General features: G+C 35.4%; 3 protein-coding genes across 23 annotated transcripts in view; 2 read left to right on the top strand and 1 right to left on the bottom strand.

The window, feature by feature from the left end:
- Nucleotides 1-1,566: 1,566 nt before the first annotated feature.
- On the top strand, nt 1,567-3,099 carry LOC105222613 (mannose-6-phosphate isomerase). The gene is made up of 3 exons (XM_019989092.3): nt 1,567-1,924; nt 1,981-2,287; nt 2,354-3,099. The coding sequence occupies exons 1-3, from the start codon at nt 1,664-1,666 to the stop codon at nt 2,965-2,967; spliced, it is 1,182 nt and encodes a 393-aa protein (XP_019844651.2). The 5' UTR covers nt 1,567-1,663; the 3' UTR covers nt 2,968-3,099.
- A 391-nt stretch (nt 3,100-3,490) lies between these two features.
- Nucleotides 3,491-5,364, bottom strand: LOC105222612 (synaptosomal-associated protein 25). The gene is made up of 2 exons (XM_011200001.4): nt 5,141-5,364; nt 3,491-5,080 (listed from the first exon to the last, which is right to left on the bottom strand). Exon 2 carries the CDS (start codon nt 5,025-5,027, stop codon nt 4,398-4,400), a length of 630 nt encoding a protein of 209 aa, XP_011198303.2. The 5' UTR covers nt 5,028-5,080; nt 5,141-5,364; the 3' UTR covers nt 3,491-4,397.
- A 374-nt stretch (nt 5,365-5,738) lies between these two features.
- LOC105222614 (protein lap4) overlaps nt 5,739-25,198 on the top strand; it is a 157,062-nt gene continuing 137,602 nt past the window's right edge. For 10 of the 21 annotated variants that reach the window (XM_049448495.1, XM_049448494.1, XM_049448491.1 and 7 more), the window contains exons 1-3: nt 5,740-6,333; nt 7,255-7,742; nt 21,876-21,993. In XM_049448495.1, the coding sequence (XP_049304452.1) occupies nt 7,581-7,742; nt 21,876-21,993 (280 nt within the window). In that variant the 5' untranslated portion in view covers nt 5,740-6,333; nt 7,255-7,580. Of the gene's footprint in view, nt 6,334-7,254; nt 7,743-21,875; nt 21,994-25,198 lie in introns of all 21 variants that reach the window. The other 11 variants (XM_049448498.1, XM_049448490.1, XM_049448497.1 and 8 more) reach the window with 7 other exon arrangements.

The following is a 25,198-nucleotide window of genomic DNA, read 5'->3' as shown; positions in this document are numbered from 1 at the left end:
ATTTCCAAAAATATTCTGTGAAATCGGCATGAATAGTTTTTGGATGGCAGTGTTCTAAAGAGCGACCTGCACTAGACATATATGGGTAAACGTTAAACTAAAAATTAAAAACTGAGTATTTTTTAATACATTTACTATAGCAAGGACCTACGATCTTTTTTGATTGGTAATACTTCAACCCTGAATCAATTTGGCTTATAAAAAAACGACAATTTTTTTTTACCCAAAAACGATTTTGTTTTTTTCAAAATCTACGCCATTTGTGTTAATTTTTATATTTTTCAAAAAATTGTAGGTCAATGTATACGAAATATCTTGTAAGCTTTAATAAACTTTTGGGAATTTTTTTTTTCATCATGGTCACAAGTTTTGGCGTACTTTTTTTTCGGCACCTCCGATCACATAAATAACTTCATTATTTTTGCATATTTTTGTAAAAAAAAATCGAAACATCATATCGAATACTGGTTCTTAAAAAAAAAATTCACGAAATCGCCTAATTCTCATGTGTTAGATTGTTTCTGAATTTCGAAAATATGTTTAACCAACATTTGGAATGTGATATTTTAACTCAAATATTTTGAAGGCTTTCAATCTTTCGAAATAATTAGAGGATTACCACTGGTAAATGATTTGGCGTTAAGTTTCGTGTTCCACAATGGCAACGGCTTAAAGTTAAGTACAAAGCGCCAACTTCCAGTGCACAAAATCCTTGGTCTCTCATTATAAAATGTCGATTTTTTATAAACAAGTGCATTAAATGTCACATGTCAAAGGCAATACATCAAAAGGTCTTTACTATTTTCAGGTTTTATTCGACTCGATAACTGAAATACTTATGTATGTATGTATGTTTATGAGTAATCATGTACTCAAAAAAAAACCATTTTGTATATGAAGAACTTACTTTGATATTATTTATAGCAATCCATCAGTTCCTCAGTAGACGGCGTTTTTCAAAGGTAACATCATTTGATTAATTGATCGATATATTTTTAATGCAAAGCGCTTAAAAATAACTAAAGAACTACATATGTATATCTGTATATATCATTAGGTTAAATTTGGACAAAATAAAACGTGTACCTAAAATATGATGGAAATTGCGAAAATGTAATGAATATGCCTATACTTTTCACTTCTAACATATTTTGTACATTGTTTGCAAATTTTTTGGAAAGAAATGAAAAACATAGAAAAGACATGTACATACGTGTTCTTATACATAATTCACGAAGTACCGCTGGAGGCCTCGTTTAACACGAATTAGCCAATCTCTTATTTTAATAATAACGAATTTCTTCATAATCTCTTTTTTTTTGTCCTTCCGTTATTTGAATTGTCTATCTGTGTTCTCATTTCAAACATGACGATTTCTAAGTTGATCAAGACTATTATCATCGGCATAGCGTTATAACCATTTTTATAAATATCCGATTCATTCCTCACCGATCATTCATTCTGATTTATTTATCGATAATTTTACAACATTCCAATGCGGCTTTTTGCGCTGTCAGTAAAATGCATTTTAGCTGTCTGGTAACCCGGTTACTGATAAGAACACATATTCATCACAGCATAACAGTTTTTTGCTTATTCGTCACCTTCATTTTGACCTGAAAAACAAACTAATAAATAATAACATTTTAAATTTAAGAAAATCATGGAGCTTGTTGGTTTTGTACACAAATACGAGTGGGGTAAAGTAGGAAATGACTCTGCGGTGGCCCAGCTAGCAACACTCAATGACCCGCAATTCAAAGTGGATGAGAAAACTCCTTACGCCGAATTGTGGATGGGCTCCCATCCCAGCGGACCTTCAAAGTACAAATCAAGTGGCACTACTCTACAAGATGAGCTACCATTCCTATTGAAAGTTTTAAGTATAAACAAGGCTTTGAGTATTCAAGTTCACCCTAACAAAGTAAGTACACGTAATGTGTACACAGCTTGCAAATATTATATTTTGTTTGTTTACAGTCAGAAGCACAAAAATTGCATGCAAAAGAACCCAACATATACAAGGACCCTAATCACAAACCTGAAATGGCTATTGCTCTAACACCTTTTACGGGTTTATGCGGTTTCCGTCCTCTGCCTGAAATTCGTGATATATTGTTGAATATAGAACCACTTAAGGCTTTGTCGGTGAACGATCCCAATGATCTCAATCTATTGGCCGCTAATGATGAACTTGGTTTGCGTAATTGTTATCGACAACTGATGAGTGCAGAAAATGATACAATTGGCACCTGTATTGAATCAATCTCGAAAAACTATTCAAAAGGTAATGCGGTGCACTTAAAATTTCAAAAAATTCTTATTTTTATATTTATTTTATTTTCTTTCATAGAATTATGTAAATACGATGTGCTTGAAATCTTTAATACGCTGAAAAAGGATTTCCCGAATGATGTCGGTGTGTTGTCTTTATTCTTTTTGAATGTTATTCGGTTGCAACCCGGACAAGCGATGTTTCTTGGCGCAAATCAAATACATGCTTACTTATCGGGTGATTGCGTCGAGTGTATGGCTTGTTCAGATAATGTAATACGCGCTGGATTAACACCCAAATATAAAGACATCAAACAGTTACTTAGTTGCCTAGTATATACAGGCGCTCCGTCTGAAAGCAAAATATTTAGTCCGAAACGTGTTGACAACCATCAATTAATATTCAAACCACCCGTTGAAGACTTTTCACTGATACAATTATCACTTAAACCTGCGGATTTAGAATACGTTTTAAAAGTTGAACAATCCCCTGGTATTTTACTTGTGATAAGTGGTGAACGCTACTTGGAAAGCAAAGGAATGGATAAGTTGAAACTAACACGTGGTTCAATTGTGTATTTACCTTTTGAAAGTGGCACAGAACTACGATTTACATCTGCTGGTGAGGACAAACAGGAATTTTTGGCTTACATAAGTACTCCTAATGCTGCAATCACCAACTCCCATACATAGTTAAAATTTCAGACTCTACCGAAGTTATGATTTCATATTTATTGCAGTTACTTTTATATATGCACATGTATATTTTTAGTTTTAAATAATAAAAAGGCTACTACTAGTATAACTTTGTATTGCAAAAATATATACATATATATGTAGTGTTCTTCCAAATTTATATCCTTTTAATTACCCTGAATTGGGTATACGAAATTTGTAAGACCCAGAAGGAAATGTCGGAGACCCTATAAACCAAATATATAAATGATCAGGTGAGATGAATCGATTTGAGATATCAATCTGAAATTTTCTTTCCAAGAAGCTATTTTTATAATGAAAAAAAATCTTTGTATCGCCTTTTGTGCTATAAGAAATGCTCTTTTTAAGTTTACAATTTCTATTGCTTTTGATTTCTCGATAAAAAAATGTACGATACTTATCGATATAAAGAGTTGTAGAAAATACCAAAGAAAAATAACAATATTTTTCGTTTATGTTAACATTTATCTATTATTGAAATTAAATAATACATTATGAGTATAATGATAATCTACACGATATTTATTTATACATAAATTAACAAGAACAGCATTCCTTAAGACTTTTTATACAATTTTAATACATTTAATAAATATATGAAGAAGACAGCGTACTACTTAAGATAGAATGAACTAATAGACTCTGATATATAACTAGATATATTCTTTACCAATATAACGGGGTACATAAAGTAGTGAAATTTAGAGCAATTGTAGATTTTTTATCCATAACACCTACACATGTACGTTTGTGCTAACCGTTAGCATCAGTTGTGGCTGTGGGATTGTATATGTGCGTTTGTATAATCGTGTACATTTAGTGTTTTAAAAATCTATTCTTCTACTCATAGTGTATAATCTCAAACATTTTTGTTTTTACTTCAAATACGTAATGCAATAGGAAATAATGCCTTTTAATCTGCTAAAAATGCGCTAATCGACCGCTCTCAAAAATTTAAATACAATAAAGTACAATTACGATAAATATGTATATTTATGTATATATATATGTGCGCTAGTGTACGGTATATACGCAAATAGTTAGGATGCCTCGAAGCACATCAATATTCGCTATAAATATGCGTTACGTTTTGTATAAGTGTATAATGTAAGTAGTTACTTAAGTGGTGGGTAGTTAGTTCAGCATTTGTATATTAGTCATTCGCAATTTCCGTTTTTTAGTGTATATATTGTATATGTATAAAGTTGTATATAGTTAATTTTCACGTGTAAATTGTAAAAATGCGCCGCAGTTGGTACGTCTTCTCGGTATTGTGCAGTTTAATGTGTGTATCAGGATTATGTTTAATATATATCAATCCGAATTCGGTTTTACCTTTATGTGATATTATTTGTGCATATTCATTTATCTTATTTAACTTTACGGTATATCATAACTTAACATGTTTAGCTTTTGAGCAAATTGTTGGCACGCTTGTTAACACCATCCATACGAATGTTATTTGCATCTCCCTTGGCGTTAATACGATCAATTTGTTTGTTTTGATTTTCCAATTCGGATCCCATATCTAATGCCATATTTCGCAGATTTCCCAACATTGAGTTAACTTGTCCAATATTCTCATCCATTTCATCTTCCCGGGCGTCATTTGTAATACGGGGAATGTATCCACTTTGAGCTGGGACACCACCCATTCTTTCCCGTTCATCTACAACCCTTGTAGGTTGACTGTTCACGATTTTACCATCTTCATTCGCTTTCCAAGCATTATCGCCATCGTCTTTTATTGCTACCTTCTTCCAAGGCACAACACACAAGCCACAGCATTTTTCCATACCGCTTAGATTTTTCTCGGCTTCTCTCATGTCTGCGTTAATGCGATCCATGCCTTCCTCAATTCGATCCAGTTGTTCCCCTTGGTCGTCTAAAGCTACTAGCGTTCGGATGCCAGCCTCTTTACTTTCTTCCATAAGATTTAGCATGCGACGAGTACTTTCGAGGGACTCATCTGCTACCTGACCAGATTTAAGTTGCAATTCCTGCAATTCTGTACGAGGTACTTCGGGTGCAGCCATCTTGATATTTATGTGATGATCTCAGCTAACTTTTTATCTAATTATTCACTTCACTGCAATTAATCATAGATGTCTTAGAAATTTCGCAAATACTTGCTAATTGTTGTGCTCACCTTTTCTTAGTTTACAATGCAGTAAGACTTATGGTGACTCATAGACGTCCTGCTGGTTTATTTTAAGCTTAATTTACTTAAAGTATTAAAAATTTATAAACAATCACTTCCTTAACCTCTACCCTTGAAAAATATGCCAAATCAATTGGTAAAACTCGCAAACTTTCGTCACGAAAAACCCACCTACTCCATAACTCTTCTTTCAACAATTTCTTTGTATATCTATACATGGTTGCAAAGTTGGTAGCAGTTTTTTATCATTTTGTTTTTAGCAGCATTTTCGTAGTTTTGAGGAATTTTAGAGAAATTCCTCTTTGAATAAACAGTGAAAAAATTTTATTAGCACAACACAGGGTACACTTCAGAAATAAAAATATATCCGCACGAGTTTTATTTTGTCAAATATCGTCTAATTTTCTTTTATAATTAACAAACGATGTAATAATTTGTTTAACACAAACCATTGCATATAATTTCATCTTAAAATATTTATTTTCTGCCAATAGTTTAATTTTGGAAAAATTTGGTGCTCGGTGGCACTTACAACCCTGTGGTCGTCTTGACGAAAGCAGTGGTTGAAAACGGAATTGGAAACTTAGTAAATTTTAGTTGAGTTCTGTTTCGCATGTAGTTCAATGGTTCAAATGTTGTTCGCATTCGCATTCGCATGTTATTCGTTGTACGTTATTCGGGTGGGTCGTTTTTGTTGTAATTTTTTAGTGACACATTAAAAATTGGAAATTCTAGCGGCGCGCTTCTAATTTATGTTCATACGGCATTTCTGCAAGTTTTATCTACTCCCTTCCTGTTGGAAAATATTGCGGTAGTGTAAAGTTATTATATTTTCCTATTATTTGTGAAAATGTTTGAATAAGTGCATACCTACGCTACTGAAAATCGGATTAGGTGGTGGCCGTGGTGACGTGACGGCAGTAAAAGTAGTAGCAACAGCGAAAACCGAAACAGTAGAAAAGATAATATAAAAATAACGTAGAATAAGAAAAATTCGTAACGAAAGCAGGAAAGGAGAAAAGCAAAGCTGGTCAAGTGCAAACGAATTGTTGCTGGTCCGCTGCCTTGGAGTAGCACTTGGCAAGTTTGCGTCTTCTGCTTCCGCCGACTCGTGGTAACGTGGAAAGAAACGGACAACGGACGTGTTGGAATCGAATACTTGTTTTACGCGACGCGATACGGTGAGTACGCGTAAAGTTTACCTACATACATACATACATATATCTACTTCAACCTTGTGCAAACCTGTATGCTAAAAGCAAAAGTGCATTAAGTGACTACAATAAGATAAGATGTGATAAAAATCTAAAAAAATTATAATGATATGTGGATGAATTAATGCGTCATGTTCAGAACAATTTGGGTGTGTCGCTATTAAAATGGATAATAAATACAACTCGGACATCGTATTAAGTTGCTACGCCTTTAGTATTGTTTGTTTGCTACGTTAGTTAATAAATGAAAGCATTTCCAATACGTTATATCGACTTAATAACAACTAATGTGGAAATGTTTTAATACTTAAACAAATGTTTTATATTGGTACAGGTACTAATTCCGTCATTATAAAGCAGCACTTCAATATGTACCTATAGTAAAGATACAAAATGGGTAAATTAATTGAAGTTGCCTCCAGATTTTTGTTTACCCCAGTAATATAGTTTTCATTTCATATAATTTGATTTGACACCTGCTCCTGTCATGCGTGTATGTGGCAGCAACTCATTTCGCCAGGATAGCACTGATGTGTAGTAAAATCCACGTATAAATAAATTATAATGAAACGGTGTAGTTATGTTTAGTTATACGTTCGTTTTTTTTTAACTTAATAAATCTGAAGTAATAGCTCTTTTGGAGTACAGGGTGTTAATTATGGTACATTTCGGTAAAGGTAATCGAAGGAACTGTGTAATTAATATCTTTAAGATATTTAAATTTGCATAAATAAAAGTTTTTTTTTTTGAATATTTAGACTCTAACAACAAAAACATAAATACGCATATCTCGATTCTCAAGTGCTTTATAATTTTGTTTTAACTCTATTCTGTTGCGCATTTTTAATCTTATATTGTATTAATTTCTTAACATTGCTTCTTTTTCAGAAACGAAATATATAGTGATTAGTAAAAACTGGGGTTTTAAGAGTTAAAAAAAATACTAGACAAACGTTTTAAAAAAAAGATCTTTCACTGATTAAAGTTGTATACTGTCGTTTAGTTCTTTCTTTCTCTGCAAATATTTCGAATAACATACGAACGTAATCAAAGGAGTGAAAATTTGTGTTTTAAAAAATAACATAATTGCGTGATTAGTTCAGAAAGTGTACCAGCTTAGGAAGTGCGCGAACCGGGCTTGTGAATTAACGTAACGTATGCTAATTATTCATCTTTTAATCGAATTGTCGCAACATATGCCGTAAATCGACGTCATGTTTAAGTGCATTCCAATATTCAAAGGCTGTAATCGCCAAGTTGAATTCGTTGACAAACGTCATTGTTCGCTGCCCAGTGTGCCAGAGGAAATTCTACGTTATTCACGTACATTGGAGGAGTTGTTCTTAGATGCCAATCATATCCGAGATTTGCCAAAGGTAAGAGAATAGCACTAATTTGTAAAAATATTGTTTATACTCGTATATGTATATATTAAGTGCACTATCAATGTGTCGAGATCAGAAATCAAAAATTTAAGTTAAATATTGAATATACTACAGCATTTATTGCTGACGTATAAGTTTTTGAAAAACGGGGTATCTGAGAAAGCGTATCAATTTTTTATATACATACGTGCACCCGAGTTATGTTCTACCTTAAATTGGAATCGCAAAAATTCGTAAATAATTATTTTTTGTTTGTCATACAGGTCGAATTCACAGCCGGAAGCAGCCAATTAAATTTGGCGTATGAGTTAAAAATTAAAAAAAAAAAACAACATTTCACAGTCGTATTTTGCTTCTATTTAGGTTTTAAGCAGAATTTCGGTTTACATAGAATTCATACATATGTTAAGAAAAACTTGAATGAAGAGAATGACAGCAAAGAGAAAAAACACGTAGTATACTTCAGTTCGCCATATATGTATGTACATATGTAGTTTTTTAGTGAAGTTTTTTTTAGCACATAAAAAAAAACTAATATTTTTTGCACCTCCTTTCTGGTGCTCTTTATTGAACAACACGTTTTTCATAATATATTTCGACCACTTTCTGCATGTAGTTGTACATCTTGTCCATTCTACTTTCTTGAACACCATTATTACCCATAAATGTTTGACTTGCATTGACGCAGTAAAAAAATTGTGTTAATAGTGTCATTCTTCGACGTTTTCCGCTGTGGTGACATTTAAATACCAATTTTCCACAGGTTGACACTCGTTATTGCTGGCGATTGTTGTTGTTTCAATGTTTACTTTTTTGCTTCTATGCAAAAACTTGATTTCCCATACCATTGACACGTTTTTGCTAAACATTTTCTTACACTTTTACATATTAAACTAGCGTTGGCGTTCATTTAAATTATGCCGCCACAACTACACCAACAACAACTTAGGTTATGTATTTTTGTTTTCTAATGCAAATGTCAGCTAGTGAACCGGTGCATTTGTTGCCCGAGGGGAATATTTTTAAACACAATTTTGCATGCACTTGCATGTTTGTACGGCTTATTTTTGTACTTTATAATAATGTCATGTTGACAGAATAAAAACGCCATATGCTAAAGAGACACATTCGCAAGAAAAAAGAAATATGATGCACTAAAGTCATTAAGTTTGTATGTCAGAACTCAACATAGTACATGAATGTTATTGTTCGCGTGTGTATATGCATACATATAGCACGTAAGCTTGTATATATGTATATATACATATGTACGTTCGTATTTCTTTAAAAAAAAGATACATTGGGTCAATATGAGCCTAGAAAAAAATATAAACTCCATTTATGTACTTTTTTTTATAAAACTTATTGCATAAATTTGCTTCAAACAAATTCAGTGATCAGCAGACAGTATAAAGTCTTGATTTTGAACGTTTGTTGTTTTGGAGTTGATAGTTCTTGGTCGCATGAAAAATCCAGGTCTGTTCTGGTTTTGTGAACCCGACTGTCGTGGTAAAGATCTGTTTATATGGTAGCTATGTATATGCTATAGTGGTTAGATATTGGTGGTTCCGACAAATGAGCAGCATCTTTGAGAGAAAAGGGCGGTTTATAGAGATCTTTCGTCTTAATCCAGAGTTTAATGTTTTAACATTTTTGAAGCGTTGAGTATCAGATTTTTTATATATTAGTCCGAGACTTAATTTGTAAGTGCTTTAATTAAATTTTTTGAATAATTTTACTGAAATCATTAAAACTCCTACCTTCCATATTTTTAACTATAAAAGTTTCTACTTTATTTTCATGCTTGGTTGGCGACTTTTCTGCCCTTTCGCACGCATTCATACATCTACGAAATAATTTATTTATCTGTGGATGGAAATAAACATGAAATATTCTCACACATATCACCGCAAATACAAGTATCTACTTAAGAGAATGCTTGGAGACACGCGAAAATGGGAGCTTTTAATTAAGAACGCTAGCGAGCTAGCGAACTGCTGCTGTTTTATATCTTTTCAGGGTTTTATAAAGCTTTTATTACGCTCATACTAGTTAATCAACATGAAAAATGCTGTACGAAATATCATTAATTGCACACAAGAATTTTTGAGTTCGGAGTGTGAGCATTTATGAATTTCTGCAGCCTCTAAGCCGGCTCCAACATTTACGTGTTTATGGTTTCCTAATCGAGTAGTGACATCATTGTATGGCGTTACTTAACAAATATTTTGCTTACGATTCACAAACGTTAAGCACCAGTTTCGTGTGGTGGGTAAAAAACAGTAGATGAGAGCCTACACTTAGGCGAACAAGTGTGCGTTGTTGTTGTTGATACAGCAGGTCTATAGCGTGAGAGATATTCATATTCGAATAGGTGTACATATTTTATTAATCTTTTTCAATGATCTTTGGTTTTTTTTTCAAAACTAGTTTTCAACGACAAATAGTCGCGCAATTTATTTGTATACAGTGAGTCACAAAAGTTTACGTAAAAAAAATAAAGATAAATTCAACAACTGCAAATAAATATTAAGCCATTTACAAAAATAAAAAATAACGTAAGAACACAAGTTCATTAATTTTAATTTTTAAATGTCTGTTTCTAATATTCTTTTTAATTTTTCATTCCTTTTTCCAGTTTTATTGTGATTAATTTGCTATTTTATATTTCAGTCGATATCTGTGTTTATAAACTTGTTTTGCTATACTTTTGTATACATTTGTGTAACACTGTGCGCTTTTCAGTTGTTTGTGTGAATTATATGGGCAATTTTCTATTACTCCAATCTATTTTCAGCTTTCTTGTTAAAAGCAAACAAAATTAAATTAAAACCGGTTGTGGAATAATAAATTTGATTTAATACTCCTCTAATATAGAATATAAATACAGAGGCATTTTTCTGTCATTTATAGAAATTTGATTTGCGTTTGTCGCTTCACATTCTCTTTGGACGGTAGCAAGCTTTCGATTACACTTATTTCTTTGAGATCACTAGACTTATAAATTTATCCAATTTTTTTGACACAATCGCTACTTACTTGGTTTCCATTATTGAAATTTAAAAGCATTTTTTCTACCATTTCATTTTTGAAGTGATCATCCGATATAAGATAATAGCGGTTTTCGATTCGCTGTTTCTTTGTGCCGTTCTACACAAAATTTACATGTTAAAACAACAGGGTGATCGAGTTGAATTAATACAAGATAGTATGGGGAAATGCCATTAAGGTGAGAGATGGCGCGAAAGGGTAGAAAAATATGAGAAAATAGGGCCAATTAAACTAACTAATTCACAAATATGTATATAAATTCCTTGAAAAGAACTTGATTTTCATCAATCGATTTGTATAGCAGCTATAGGTTATAGTGGTTCGTTTTGAACAATTAGTTTCAAGATTGTACCGGTACTTTAAAAAATAACCCATTCCAAATTTCTTGATATCTTGTCAAATAAAAAAGTTTTCCATACAAGCACTTGATTCCGATCGTCCAGTGAAGCATGATAGCTCTATGGTGTAGTTGCTGAATCGAAAAATTTCTTCGGATATTGCCTTAGAAATTAACCTATAACAATTTTTGTAAAGATATCTTGTCATATAAAAAAGGTTTCCACATAAGAAGTTAATTTTAATAGGTCAGTGTATATGGCAGCTATAAAAAATGGTGTTCCAACAAATAACGGGTTTTTGGATGAGAGCGTTACAAAAGTTGAATGCTCCTAGGAGGCGGTTCCGCTCAAAGCAGGTGATTGCAAGGATGATTTCTGCTAAAGCTCCAACATCTTACGTGTTTATGCTGATTGGAGAGTAGTTCTGTCATGGTCCGGAGTGCAGTGTTTTAACAAGTGTGGAGCTTCATCGTCTGCGTTTCACTGTATCCAGGCGACCATATTGGTGCGGCATTTTTTTGTCCTTTCCCCACGTGCTGCCGGCTAGCGACTTAAGGATTTTGTTGCGGTTCTGTACTTTGGCAATAATCGCGGTCGTATGAGGAGTGAATGAGCACAAACTGTCAAGTCATTTAAAATTTTAGCATTAATCAAGTCTGAATTCCTTCGTCCAGTTTGTAAATATGGTCGCTGTGGATTTAGCGGGGGAGAGTATTAAGTTCCTTGCAGTAAGGAAGCGAAAGTTTGGAGAGATAGCCGTTTACTTTTGAACACATGCCATCGATTCCATTGCCCGACGTCAATATCGTGTAATCATCAGCGTACGAGGTGATAGAAACTCCTTTCTTTTCCATAGTTCGTACAATGAATTCTTGTTGATAGGCGACATCTTCTAAATACAGTGTGTTCTCAGTATTCATTAATGATACCTCGATAGAAATACCTTACATCTAGTGAATTGTGGTATGCATATATTGCCTCGCAGAGGGTCCGGTAATATATATCTAGGAGCTTTGGGCAATCGCAAAGGACTACAGCTGCCGGATGACCAAATAATATATTGCTTTACCTTTGTTGCGAAGATCAATACCATGACCTAACACAACCTAGTGAAACCTTGGTAGTTTGCTATTATACCATATGTCAATAACAGTTCTGATAAGCATAAATCTTTATGCACAAATAAGTAACTAATTATACTATTTTTATAGAAGTTATTATGCCCAGGCAACGACCGAACTTTGGTGTCTATAAGTCAGATCAAAACGACAGTTTAATGGGTTAGGTTAGGTTAATCTCGTAGGCCAATGAGACAAGCATAGACCCGTTTGGTCCTTTGCGAAACCAAATGGAGTTCAATGAGGAGTAATCATCCTTTAGAATGCCTGCGATTGACGCGAATTTTAACAGCATTTTGCTGTCCAACACTACCGCAATCTACTTGTTGCGGTCCTTGAAAGAATTGTGTCCTATTAGTCGTATTAAATTGAGGATGCAACAGGTTAATAATTAGACAGGTTTTGCAGTGTAAAACACACATCATTAATAATAGTTTAGTGAAGGATATTTAATTAATTTTTTACAGTTATTATATTATTATTATTATTATTTTTAAATAAAAATTCCCTTGATTTCATAGTAAAAAGCTTCAATTTTCATAATATACTGACTATGTGCCAATATTGCTTTAGTTTCACTGGTGTGCGTTTGCCTTTTAAGGATTTACTCAAATACACAGATACACACATACATAGGTGCACACATATGTACGCGTATGTAGCTTAATGCACTTGGTATTAAACGCTTACTGAGTGAATTAGTAATGTGCGAGTGAGTAAATCAGGTACGAGAATGCATGGGCATGCAAGCACACAGCCCTCACAACTGTATATATTTACACATATATGTATGTATGTATGTAGGCATAGTACGATATATGCATCCATATGTGTAGATAGGCGCTTGAGCTTGCGAGTATTTATCTATGCTCTTGTATTATCACTGGTCATATTACCCTTTCGCTGCAAATATTGCACTGTGGCCATGTATTGCTTTTCATGTTCTCCCATTTGCGTGCAACGTCGTCGTCGTCATCTCGTCGTCGTCATGCCCGGGTTGCTGCTGTTGAAAACGATTGTGCCTGTCTGTTGTCGTCGGTTGCATTGCATGCCATGTTGTTGATGTTATTCGCCGTCGATTGTTGTGACTAGTGGTTGCTGTTGCTGTTGGTGCATGTGTTTGTTGTTGCGCGTCGCCTGTTGCACTAGCATGCCAGCAAGGACGGCCTGGGGTTGCGATACGTTCGCTGTGATTCACTTTTGAGCTTTGTTTACACGATGCGCTTCGAAAGGTGCTTTGTGAAGGGCGATGCTGATTATTTTGAGTAATTTTATCGATGCAAATGTAGGGTGTGAACGCAGCAAAACTATATATGAGAGCAAAAAATTTGATTTTTAAATATGAAATGTTTTGATAGTAATGTAAATGAGAGATAAGATTTTAGAACATGTTCTTTTTTACTTATAATCTGTTTTTTTTTTCATTTGATCCAACTGGTATTCTCGAGCTCCTAATCCAGCTGGTCGCGGTTCTTGAAGTTCGCGCACAATTTCCCTCAATTTGGCGTCACTTTAGTCGGTCTTTAGAAGTCTATGCGGACAGCAGCAGTTAAAATGAACGCTCTAGTGGGCATGCGAGTCGGTTAGACAGAACCCCATGCGCGCATTCAACTTGGTCCGGCTTTGCTTTTGAATGTTGTCGCACTGCAATCCAACTGCGGTCATATTAACAACGACAACCACAATTGTGGCCGCAGAAATATTTTTGTTATTGACAGAGTTACGAGTGCAGTTATTGCCATAGCGCGAGAGCGGCGTCATCGTCATACATATAATACATACATATAGGGTGATTTTTTAAGAGCTTGATAACTTTTTAAAAAAAAAAAAACGCATAAAATTTGCAAAATCTCATCGGTTCTTTATTTGAAACGTTAGATTGGTTCATGACATTTACTTTTTGAAGATAATTTCATTTAAATGTTGACCGCGGCTGCGTCTTAGGTGGTCCATTCGGAAAGTCCAATTTTGGGCAACTTTTTCGAGCATTTCGGCCGGAATAGCCCGAATTTCTTCGGAAATGTTGTCTTCCAAAGCTGGAATAGTTGCTGGCTTATTTCTGTAGACTTTAGACTTGACGTAGCCCCACAAAAAATAGTCTAAAGGCGTTAAATCGCATGATCTTGGTGGCCAACTTACGGGTCCATTTCTTGAGATGAATTGTTGTCCGAAGTTTTCCCTCAAAATGGCCATAGAATCGCGAGCTGTGTGGCATGTAGCGCCATCTTGTTGAAACCACATGTCAACCAAGTTCAGTTCTTCCATTTTTGGCAACAAAAAGTTTGTTAGCATCGAACGATAGCGATCGCCATTCACCGTAACGTTGCGTCCAACAGCATCTTTGAAAAAATACGGTCCAATGATTCCACCAGCGTACAAACCACACCAAACAGTGCATTTTTCGGGATGCATGGGCAGTTCTTGAACGGCTTCTGGTTGCTCTTCACCCCAAATGCGGCAATTTTGCTTATTTACGTAGCCATTCAACCAGAAATGAGCCTCATCGCTGAACAAAATTTGTCGATAAACACATTTCGAACCGAACACTGATTTTGGTAATAAAATTCAATGATTTGCAAGCGTTGCTCGTTAGTAAGTCTATTCATGATGAAATGTCAAAGCATACTGAGCATCTTTCTCTTTGACACCATGTCTGAAATCCCACGTGATCTGTCAAATACTAATGCATGAAAATCCTAACCTCAAAAAAATCACCCGTTACATACGCTCCAGTGGTATCCCCTCTGTTCAGGTTGCAGTATGCAATCAGTAAATTCTTGGCTGAAATCGTTTATGGCCTTTCGTATCATCAATACAACGCCGCTCTATTAGCGTACCATTGCCCCTGCCTGCCGTCGTTGTTACCATTCTACATATGTACATACAGACATACGTGTGCACCATTTTAGCAGTCCATTGACTACCTGTCTGCCTGACGAGGCTGGGAGATGTTTAGCGACTTGCTGCTGTGAGTTTCTGTTCGCCGGTTAAAAATAGATACAATAGCAAAAATGGTTAAATGTTGGGTTGGCTAGCTACAATGGCTGACTCGCGACGACGCCTCTTTCGCTTTGAATGGGTTGGTGCAGCGGCTCACTCGTGTGTGCACGAAACTTTCAACTGTATATGTTCGTGTTTGCGTATGTTTGTGTGATAGGTGAACTGTGTGGTACTTCACACTCGACACTTCGATATCCAACACCCAGCTAGCTGGTCTGTGTCGGTATGCATGCCGTTTTAACCCACTCTCCTTTCTAGATTTTCTTGTTATTGTTGAGCTAGCTACAGTTGCATTTAATAGCAATGGTAGGATTGAAACGTGTGGCGTCATAAGCCGGCCGGTGAACTCATAGGAATCTAGGCACATAAGTATTGGCATGTTATGTCATAGCTCTTTGCGGAGTAAGATTTGCGCTTTTCAGTGTTATGTTTCAGAATTATAATTGAGAATATTATATGGATATTAAAAAAAATTGAATACTATTTTGAAACAGAAGGTAAAAAGGGGTTCAGTGATTTTGAAGTTTTGATCTCTAGTAATTTCACATAAATTCCTCCCCACAGGGCAGGTGAAAATTTTAATTCGACGACCACAGAAATTCTTAACTTAGACCAGTGTTATATCATCTCAGAACAGAATTTATCACTGTAAAAAATAACGGGCAACGGTCATGAGTACCTAAAGCGATTTGTTTGCGATTGTTGAAATTAGTTCTATGTATGGTCTCGAAAAAGTTTTGATATCAGCAGGTTGAAAAGCTAAAGCTGATTTTTAACGCATTGTTTTCTCTCATCATGCAAGGAGGCATATTAAAACGAATATCTGGTAAGAGCTTCACAAGGCAGCCTAAAGAGCACTAGGCCTTTAAAAAATAGAGTAACAGTTGGAAGTAATATAAATGAAGTCATATACATAAATATATATATAAACAATTATACAGGGTGTACCGAAATTAACACAAGACTTAAGTTTGCAGCCACTCCAAAATCTCTTCACAATAGACGAAGTTGAAACACGCTTCTGACCATGTTTTGTCTAAAATTTTCGAACTGCGACCGCTAAGCTTTTATTATTGTTCATTAATGAAGACACGTTAATCTATTTTTACTAAGCCTACACTGTTAGCTGACGGTTTTTCTTTTTTAGGGTTGACTACATAAATGGGGGAAAATTTAAATCTTGCGTTCATTTTGAGACACCCTGTATTTAATTCTAATCTTGCTTTAATTTTGAAACACATCGTATTTAATTTTTATTAATTTATAATATCTAACCATGATTTTGAAATCAACCATAGGACGAAAATATATAAGGTGTTGTGGTCTAACCCGGGTTAAGTCAAAAAATGGGTCTAATATATTATACATACAGCCATGGACACATAAACAGCACACATCTGAAACCCATATTAATTCTAATTTTTTTTAAAACTAAAGTAGCTGGACAATAAAAATTTGTTATGTATCTACTGGTCACTGTTATGAGGCTCATTTGTACGCGACAATTTTATTGCGTATAGTGTTGATTTGAGGTGGACACATAAATAGCACATTTTTAAGTTCGTACTTTTTTTTTTAATTTTGTATGAGGTTCTCGCATATTTTTAATTTAATTCTTCGAATATATAATTATTTCATCGATATTTCGTTAAAATGAGAAGGAAAAAAAACATTCCACGCCGGAAAAAAGGAGTCCCTTATATCTAATATGAGCAAAAAAGGAAAAGATCCTGTCAAAAAATTGCTAAAATAATATATTGCTCTCCAAAAATATTATAAAATGCTCTTTATGCAACAAAACAGATCCACCTTGTGTCAATAAAAAGATACCAAGAAAACCAGAACCACGTAAACCGATATTAATGTTGACAAATACATAGTACGGAAGAGCAAAGCAGATCCTTTTAAGCCAACCAGAGAAATTTATGATCGAAATTAATGGACGAATATGGTGTGGATGTGTCCAGAAAGCTTGTAGGAAGACGACTCAAATTATCTCAACTTTTTGGACAAATTACCAGCAAGAAACCACTCCTGTCAAAACGCCACATCAATAATCGACTGGCATTTGGAAAGGCCCACGGAGACAAACCAGCACAATTTTGGAAGAAACGTGTTTTTGAACGACAAAACCAAGATAAATAGGAAGGTTCCAGTTGAAAAATCATTTTTACGTCGTCACACAAGATCAATCCCTTAAACCTAGGTATACCAAAAAAAACCATTAAGCACGGCGGTGGGAGTATCATTGTCTGGAGCGTGTTTCATGGCATGGCATCGTGCCAATTGTTCGAATAAATGGTAAAATGGACCAGTTTAGTATTAGGATATAACTGAAAAATAAAATGTATTTCAATCCATGCCCATAAACTGGACATTTATGCAAGACAATGATCCGAAACACACCGCAAAGGTAGTAAAGTATGGTCTCGGCAATAAAAAATTTAAAAATTTATGAGTGGCCTGCGCAAATCCCAAACCTGAAACCAATAGAAAATTTATAAATTGATATAAAGTTCAAAATAGCAACCAAAAAATTCAAAAATTTTGATAATTTATGGGCTGGAATTGAGGAGCCTTGGTATTCAATCCCAAAGGAACGATATCAAGAACTGGTGGACAGCATGCAGAAAAGATGTGAGCGGATGCTTAAAAATGATGGATATAGTACAAAATACTAACGAAATGAACAATCTTTTGCAATTTTTTAATAATTTTTATAAATTTTTGTATTTTTTTTAAACCCCTTTTCAGATTGTGCTATTTATGTGTCCAAGCTGTCATATAGGATATTGATGTTTTCGTCTTTTTTTGGCGATAATAAAATATTTTATAATTCAGTGTTATAGTTATATTAAAGTGAATAATTTTTTAAAATAAAACGCATTCCTCTTTAAATCCGTAAGTGATAAACCTAAGGAATAAATAAAAACGTTTTCTTATTTGATGACCAAGTGTGCTATTTATGTGTCCATGGCTGTATTTAGATTCCGTAATACCGTTCAAAGTCAAAATATGTCGAAAGACTTTGTTGGACCCAATGTCAAAATTGGATAAAGGTCGTGGCTTCGTCCATTTTTATGTGAAATTTTGTATATCAAGAACTACTCTACTAATTGTTACCATGCTTTCTCGCACCAAAATTGTCGAAAGCTGACAATAAATTTTTAACCCTGAAATATGTGGACTCTAGTGATGACTTTTTACCGAAAATAGCAGTTAATCTTTGAGAATCTTTTCCCGATAAAAATTTAGGTAGCCTTCATCAGATGTGTCATCGTTCATGTCTCTGCACCATATAGCAGGACGGGGGTGATGAATGATTTGTAGAGTTTGGTCTTTTGATCGTCGAGAGAGATCTTTACTTCTTAATTACCTACTCAGCCTGAAGTAGGAGTTATTCTGCGTTGGATTTCGAGGCCAACATGTTATTGATGTTAATGCTGGTTCCAAAGATAGACGCAATTATTTACGACTTCGAATTTATGACTGTCAACACTGACCTGCGAGCCAAGTCGAGAGTGCGACGACTGTTTTTTTGATGACAGGAGATATTTCGTCATGCCCGCGTTCTCAAACAGACCCATACGCTTCGCTTCCTTATTCAGTCTGGAGAAAGAAGAACTAATGGCGCGGTTGTTGAGGCCACTATCTTTGGCGTACGACAGCAGCTGTACAATCTCATACAAGTTTGTACCTTCTCAATTTAGCTCTGCAGCTTTTCTTCAGCAGAAAGTTAAAGAAGTCACATGATAAGTGGTCTCCTTGTCTGAAACCGCGTTTGGTATCTAACGGCTCGGAGCGGTCCGTCTCAATCCTGAAGGAGCTTTTGATGTTGATCAACGTTAGTTCAGCTCCCATATAATGATTTTCACTATTCTAGTATACTTTATACATTAAATATTGGACAAGGTGTAAGAAATCTTCTTAAAGTTGCGTGAACTCATGTGAGTATACTTGAGTATTCTCAAATATATCTTGGACACCAAGCAAATTGGAGTAATGAAATTAAGTGAGTCTACGATCTACAATGTAAGTTAATACGAGGGCTGCTATATATGTATATTTCTGGCCTAATAATGAAAATAGGAATATTTATCAACGGAAATGGCTTCATTGTTTTTCAAAATATTCTCCATCAAGATTCATGCACTTTTGCATGCGCTCAAACCAATTTTCGAAGCACTTTTTCCACTCCGATTGAGACACCTCCAAAACATGGTTTTTGAATGCTTCAACGGCATATTCTGGCGACGAAAATCGTTGACCACGCAGTATTTTCTTGATGTGTGGGAATAAAAAGAAGTCATTGGGTGCCAAGTCAGGGTTGTACGGCAGATGACCCATCAATTCGACGTTTTGGCCGGTCAAAAAGGCGCTGGTTCGAGCCGATGTGTGAGAGCTCGCATTGTCATGGTGCACAATGATTTGTCTTCTCTGTTCGTTTTTCGAATTTCTCCGAAGACTTCAGGCAAACCAATGGGGGTGTACCACTCAAAATTGACCGTCATATGTTGCTCAAGCGAAACAGTCGCCACATGACCAGTTTTGCCGAAGAGACAGGCGACCATTTGCTTCGAAGTGCTTTCTTCCACGTCGATTGCTGTTTTGTTTTGAGCTCATACGCATAGATCCATGATTCGCCACCTGTTACGATCTTTTTCAGCATTTCTTTACACCAATCCACACGAGCCGTTTTTTGAGCGATTGTCAAATTGTGCGGGATCCAACGAGAACAAACCTTTTTTACGGCCAGGTGTTCATGCAATATCGAATGTATGCTGGTGGGAGAAATGCATAGGCATGCCTCTATCTGAAGGTATGTTAGATGACGGTCTTGCATTAATCAGTTCACGTACGGCATCAATGTTTTCTGTCACAACGGCTGTTTTTGGACGACCTTCACGGAATTCGTCTTTGAGCGAGCGTCGGCCACGATTGAATTCGTTGTACCAGTTCTTTACAGTGCTATAGGATGGTGCTTAATAGCCATACAAAGATTTTTAGTACATCGATGCACTCTTGTCATGATAATCCACGTCGAAAGTTGTGAAAAATGAATCGCACGAAAATGTTCACGAGTTAATTCCATTTTTTGGCCGAGATGAATTTTTTAATTCCCTGTAAATAAAACAAGGAAATGTCAGATTGGATCTGGCAACACTTAGTGTTGCCTAGGCCAGAAGTATATATAGCAGCCCTCGTAAAATATGATCGTAATCCAATTACAGTTTTGTCGTGTAATCTGTGTTGAGTTCTGACGCAACATTTTCTAATGTTAAGTAAAATATGCCTACGGGGTTTAACCTGTAAAATTGCAACAGTATCAAGTGGTTGGTTACAACTGAACTGAAGGAGAGACTAACCTGTTTTGTTTTTCGGATAATATTTCCTCTGAAAAAAATTAATTATCTTACTGAAAACATGGGTTTAGTATCAATGACTCTAGTTCTCAAGATCAATCAGAAAGTCGTATAACTAACTATGAAAAAGTACAACACTATCTACTCCATATAAACGTGGCTGTAGTTAAATCCTTTATTATAAGTATACAACTAGTTTATTTTAGGTTATAGATCACAAGTCATGACCGAACTCCATCGCAAAGCCACGAAGTGCGCATGACAATTTTTCAGTACAAACATTTTTTTTGAGACGCCCGCAAATGTCAAATAGTTTAATTGCTTTTGGCTGGCTGTCCTCTCTTCTATTTTTATTATTTTATTAAAATGTTTAGAATGGATTTTTGATGCACTAAAAAAGGTAATCACCATTCACTTTGGAAAGTACTTACTTGTGAATAATGGCGTGGAATTGTGACTTTATATTTGCTTCAATTTATGTGCCGCCAAAAACTGAATTTATTGCGGTAAATGAAAAACGTGATTTTCATAACAAATTGATCGCAGCCACAAAACTCAAGCGGCCGAAGAAAGAAGCAGCAAAAGTCAAAGCGCGCTGCTCCAGCTTAGAGTCTAGGTAGGTCAGATTAGACAGGCATTGGGCATATGAAAATTGTGTTGCACACAACAACATGGAATGAAAGGCAGGCAAACAACAAAAATTGATCGCAACTTCATGGTGGCTTTCAAATGTTAATTTTTTACTTTTGCTGAAGCATTGCTTTTCCGTGTATTTGTGACTTTTTCCTTTTATTTTGCATGCAGTTCATTGCGAATGACAACGAATTGCAAATTTATGATTGGAAATATCAATGATAAAGTCAATGGAAAAACGAAGAGGATGACTTGGGCTTTGTATATGGTATTTGAGGCATTGGGAGATGCATGTTTGTTCGGAGAAAGTAGAAAAGCTGTGGAGGAAAATCATGGCATCATCTCGCATGCAATTTATTTTGTGCTAGTTAATGGGAATTCACGATTATTAAAATAATTTTAACAGCGAATGATTTATCAGCTGCCATTGATTTTATTGACAGCGTACATACATACATATGTATGTATGTACATATGTACATATATAAGACCATATTTGGTGTGCTTCTTGGTAATAGTTTTTTTATAATTAAAATATTGTATTTAAATTTTTTTTAATAAATAAAATATTGAATTTTTAATATTTTTTTTTAATAATTAAAATATTGTATTTTATTTCAGAACTTCTTCAGACTACATCGTCTGCGAAAATTGGGCTTAAGTGATAATGAGATAGCCCGATTGCCTCCAGATATACAGAATTTCGAGAACTTGGTAGAACTCGATGTTTCGCGAAATGGTGAGTACTAACTCTTTGAAATTAAAAATACTATATAATGTTACAGTTAAGTGTCTCTTGCGACTTAAATAACAAAAAAGCAAACTGGAGAAATACTAGTGGGGGAAAACGAGCATAGGTGCATATTTTTTATATTTCACATTCCATTCTTTCAATTCCGTTACAAATTATAGTAGGATAAAACTCATTGGAGGAAGAAGAGAGTATAGAGGGCAATGTACCTATATTATCATTCGAAAGAAAATTCTTTGGCATTCGTTTTTTGAAGATTATCTCTTTCAAATATTGGCCTCGGCTCCGTCTCAGATGGTCCATCCGTTGAGTTCTCACCGGTATAATTTTTGAAGAAGATGATTCACCGGCCCACAAACCACACCAATTATTTTTTTTTCTGGAAGAAATGGCAGCTTTTGAATCTTTTCAGGTTGCTCTTCGGTTCAAATGCGGCGATTTTGTTTGGTCACATACCCATTGAGCCGGAAATGGTCCTTATCGCTGAACAAAATTTGGCTAAAAAATGTCGGAATTTTCGAGAGCCTAAAGAGCGGAGCGATGTCGCTTGGGAAGGCCAAGATCTCTACGTAAAATGTCAAAATTGTTCCATACGTCAGTCCGAGGTGCTGCGAACGGCGCCGTATGGACTCTCTACAGTCTTCGTAGTCTGCATTCGAACCTAGCATGTCCTACTTGTTCATTATTGAAATCTCTCCTTGCTGATAGTCTAGAAAAAAATATGTATACATACATATATTATTACGTAACCTCAGAAAATGCAGAAAAATAGCGCACCAGCAGATTCAAAGCTATTCTATTCCATCCTCCTGCTCTGTATACCGAACTCGTGATATAACAGGTAGATGAAATAAAAAAAATTATTATATTATTTTCTAATCGATTTCATTCTGCTACTAGGTTTTCACTTTTCACAATTTTCAAAGGCTTCAGCGCTGGTGTAATAGGTAATTTGAAAATTCCCTTTATTTTTTTATTTTTTCTAATTAAATGCTCACATCTCTAGTGTTAACCTCCCACAAAGAACACCTTGCCTCCTTTGCTCTCTGTTCACTTCTATTTGAATTGTTGCACTCAATTAAATTTATTATTGCAGCTTGTTCTTGTGTTGATTTGCTATTGAATTGCAATAGATTTGCCAACAACAAAAGCACAGAAATCTAATCAGAATTCTCATCACTCTGCATTCAATCCATATTGCTTACCATTGTACCGTTTAAATGCAATCGCTTTCGCTATTATTTAAAGAATTATGCTCGTGAGTAGAGTGGCATCAGCCGCCACTGTGAATGACGTCAATGTACTTATGTATGTACTTGGCAGGCGGAGTGAGTTACACATTTTGCTCTTGAACATCTTAATTGCATATTATTTTTTCCGCTAAAAGCCAATGCATGTACCCGCTTGTGCGCGGAAACCCGGACTGCATCCGCATTGGATTAACGCGCGCCATCAATATGCTTCTCATCATTGAACAATTGCGCTAAATATGGTACCAATTCGCGAATTAATTAAGTGCAAGAAATACAAGAAACACCATTGCAAGTGGATAAATCGATGCTTTCATTTTCAGGGTTAAAATTAATCATAATTCTTGAGGGAAATATTATTCCTTATCCTGATTTTTATATATGAAATGATACGATACATGTAAAGCTTGTCCAGAACGAGGGATGTCTTCAACGATCTCTCGACCATCTTTGAAGACTTTGTACCAATCCTGGCATTTGGTTTTGATAAAAATGAATCATCGTAAGTTCACCCAGATGTCTAAATGATATTGACTGTACCGCGCACATAGCCTGACCAATTATATTCACACTGGTTGTTTATCGTCCCAACTTGAGTTCAATAGTTATTCAGTTTGTTGACTTCTTCGCTTTTTATGTACCAAAATTGTATCATCAAAGCGTTCCTAATAAAATACGCAAACATGATACTCACATAACAATACATGTATATATGTACATACTGTACATAGCCACAATCAGTTTTCAAACAATATCGAATATATTAAATGTGTCAAGTATCCCTCAAGCGTATTCCACATGTTGAGCCTATAGATTTTCACTTCACTGGAAAAGCATACGACTGACTATTTGCAGTTGCAATAAGAAACAAGCTCGTTTGGTGCTCGGCTGTACATATGTATGTACGTATTGCGTTGTAAAGGGTGATCCATTTCGAGGTTCCCTACTTTTTAAAGAAAAAACACAGAAACTTCAAATTTAATGGGGAATGTTTATTATCATTCGAAAAAATATTCTTTGGCATTTATTTTTTGAAGATTATCTCTTTCAAATGTTGGTCGCGGCTACGTCTCAGATGGTCCATCCGTTGAGTCCAATTTTCGATGACTCGTTCGAGCATTTCGACTGGTAACTGACGAATGACAGGCGTGATGTTTTGCTCCAAGACCTGAATCGATGCGGGATTGTCCACATATACTTTACATTTTACATATACCCACAGCAAAAAGTCTAACGGTGTGATATCACGCAATCTTGATGACCAATCGATCGGCCCAAAACATGAAATTATCTTCTCATCCAAGTTTTCTTTCAATAAATCCATTGATTAATGCGATATGTGGGAAATGGCACCGCCTCGTTGACACTAAAAGTCGCCGAGCTCACGAGCTTCAACTTCAGGCCTCAAATTGTCGGTGTCATGGTGCGATAGCGGTCGCCATTGACGGTTACATTTTCACCGGCATTATTTTTGGAAAAATATGGTGCGATGATTCCCCCGGCCCACAAACCATACCAAACCATTATTTTTTCCAGATGAAATGCCGGCACTTGAATCTCTTAAGGTTGCTCTTCTTCTCAAATGTATCAATTTTACATACCCATTGAGCGAGAAATGGTCCTCATCGCTGAATAAAATTTGGCTCGAAATCGTTGGATCTTCTTGGAACATTTCAAGAGTCCATAGAGCGAAGCGATGTCGCTTGGGAAGGTCGAGTGGCTTCAGTTCTGGCACAAGATGTATTTTGTACACTTTCAGCCGTTCCATACGTCAGACTCAGTTGCTGCGAACGGTGCTGAATCGGTGAATCTCCAAGGTCTTCGTATACTCTCTCAGCTTGGGCTGCTGTATTTTCTTCAGTGCGTACTGGAAGTAGTCTATCCGGTCGAATATTTTCTAATAATTTATGTTGGGTCTCAAGATAGGTAATAGCGTTGCGAAT

Source organism: Bactrocera dorsalis, chromosome 2 (genome assembly GCF_023373825.1).
Source record: "Bactrocera dorsalis isolate Fly_Bdor chromosome 2, ASM2337382v1, whole genome shotgun sequence".
NCBI lineage: Eukaryota > Metazoa > Arthropoda > Insecta > Diptera > Tephritidae > Bactrocera > Bactrocera dorsalis.
This window is presented reverse-complemented; position numbering and strand designations above follow the sequence as displayed.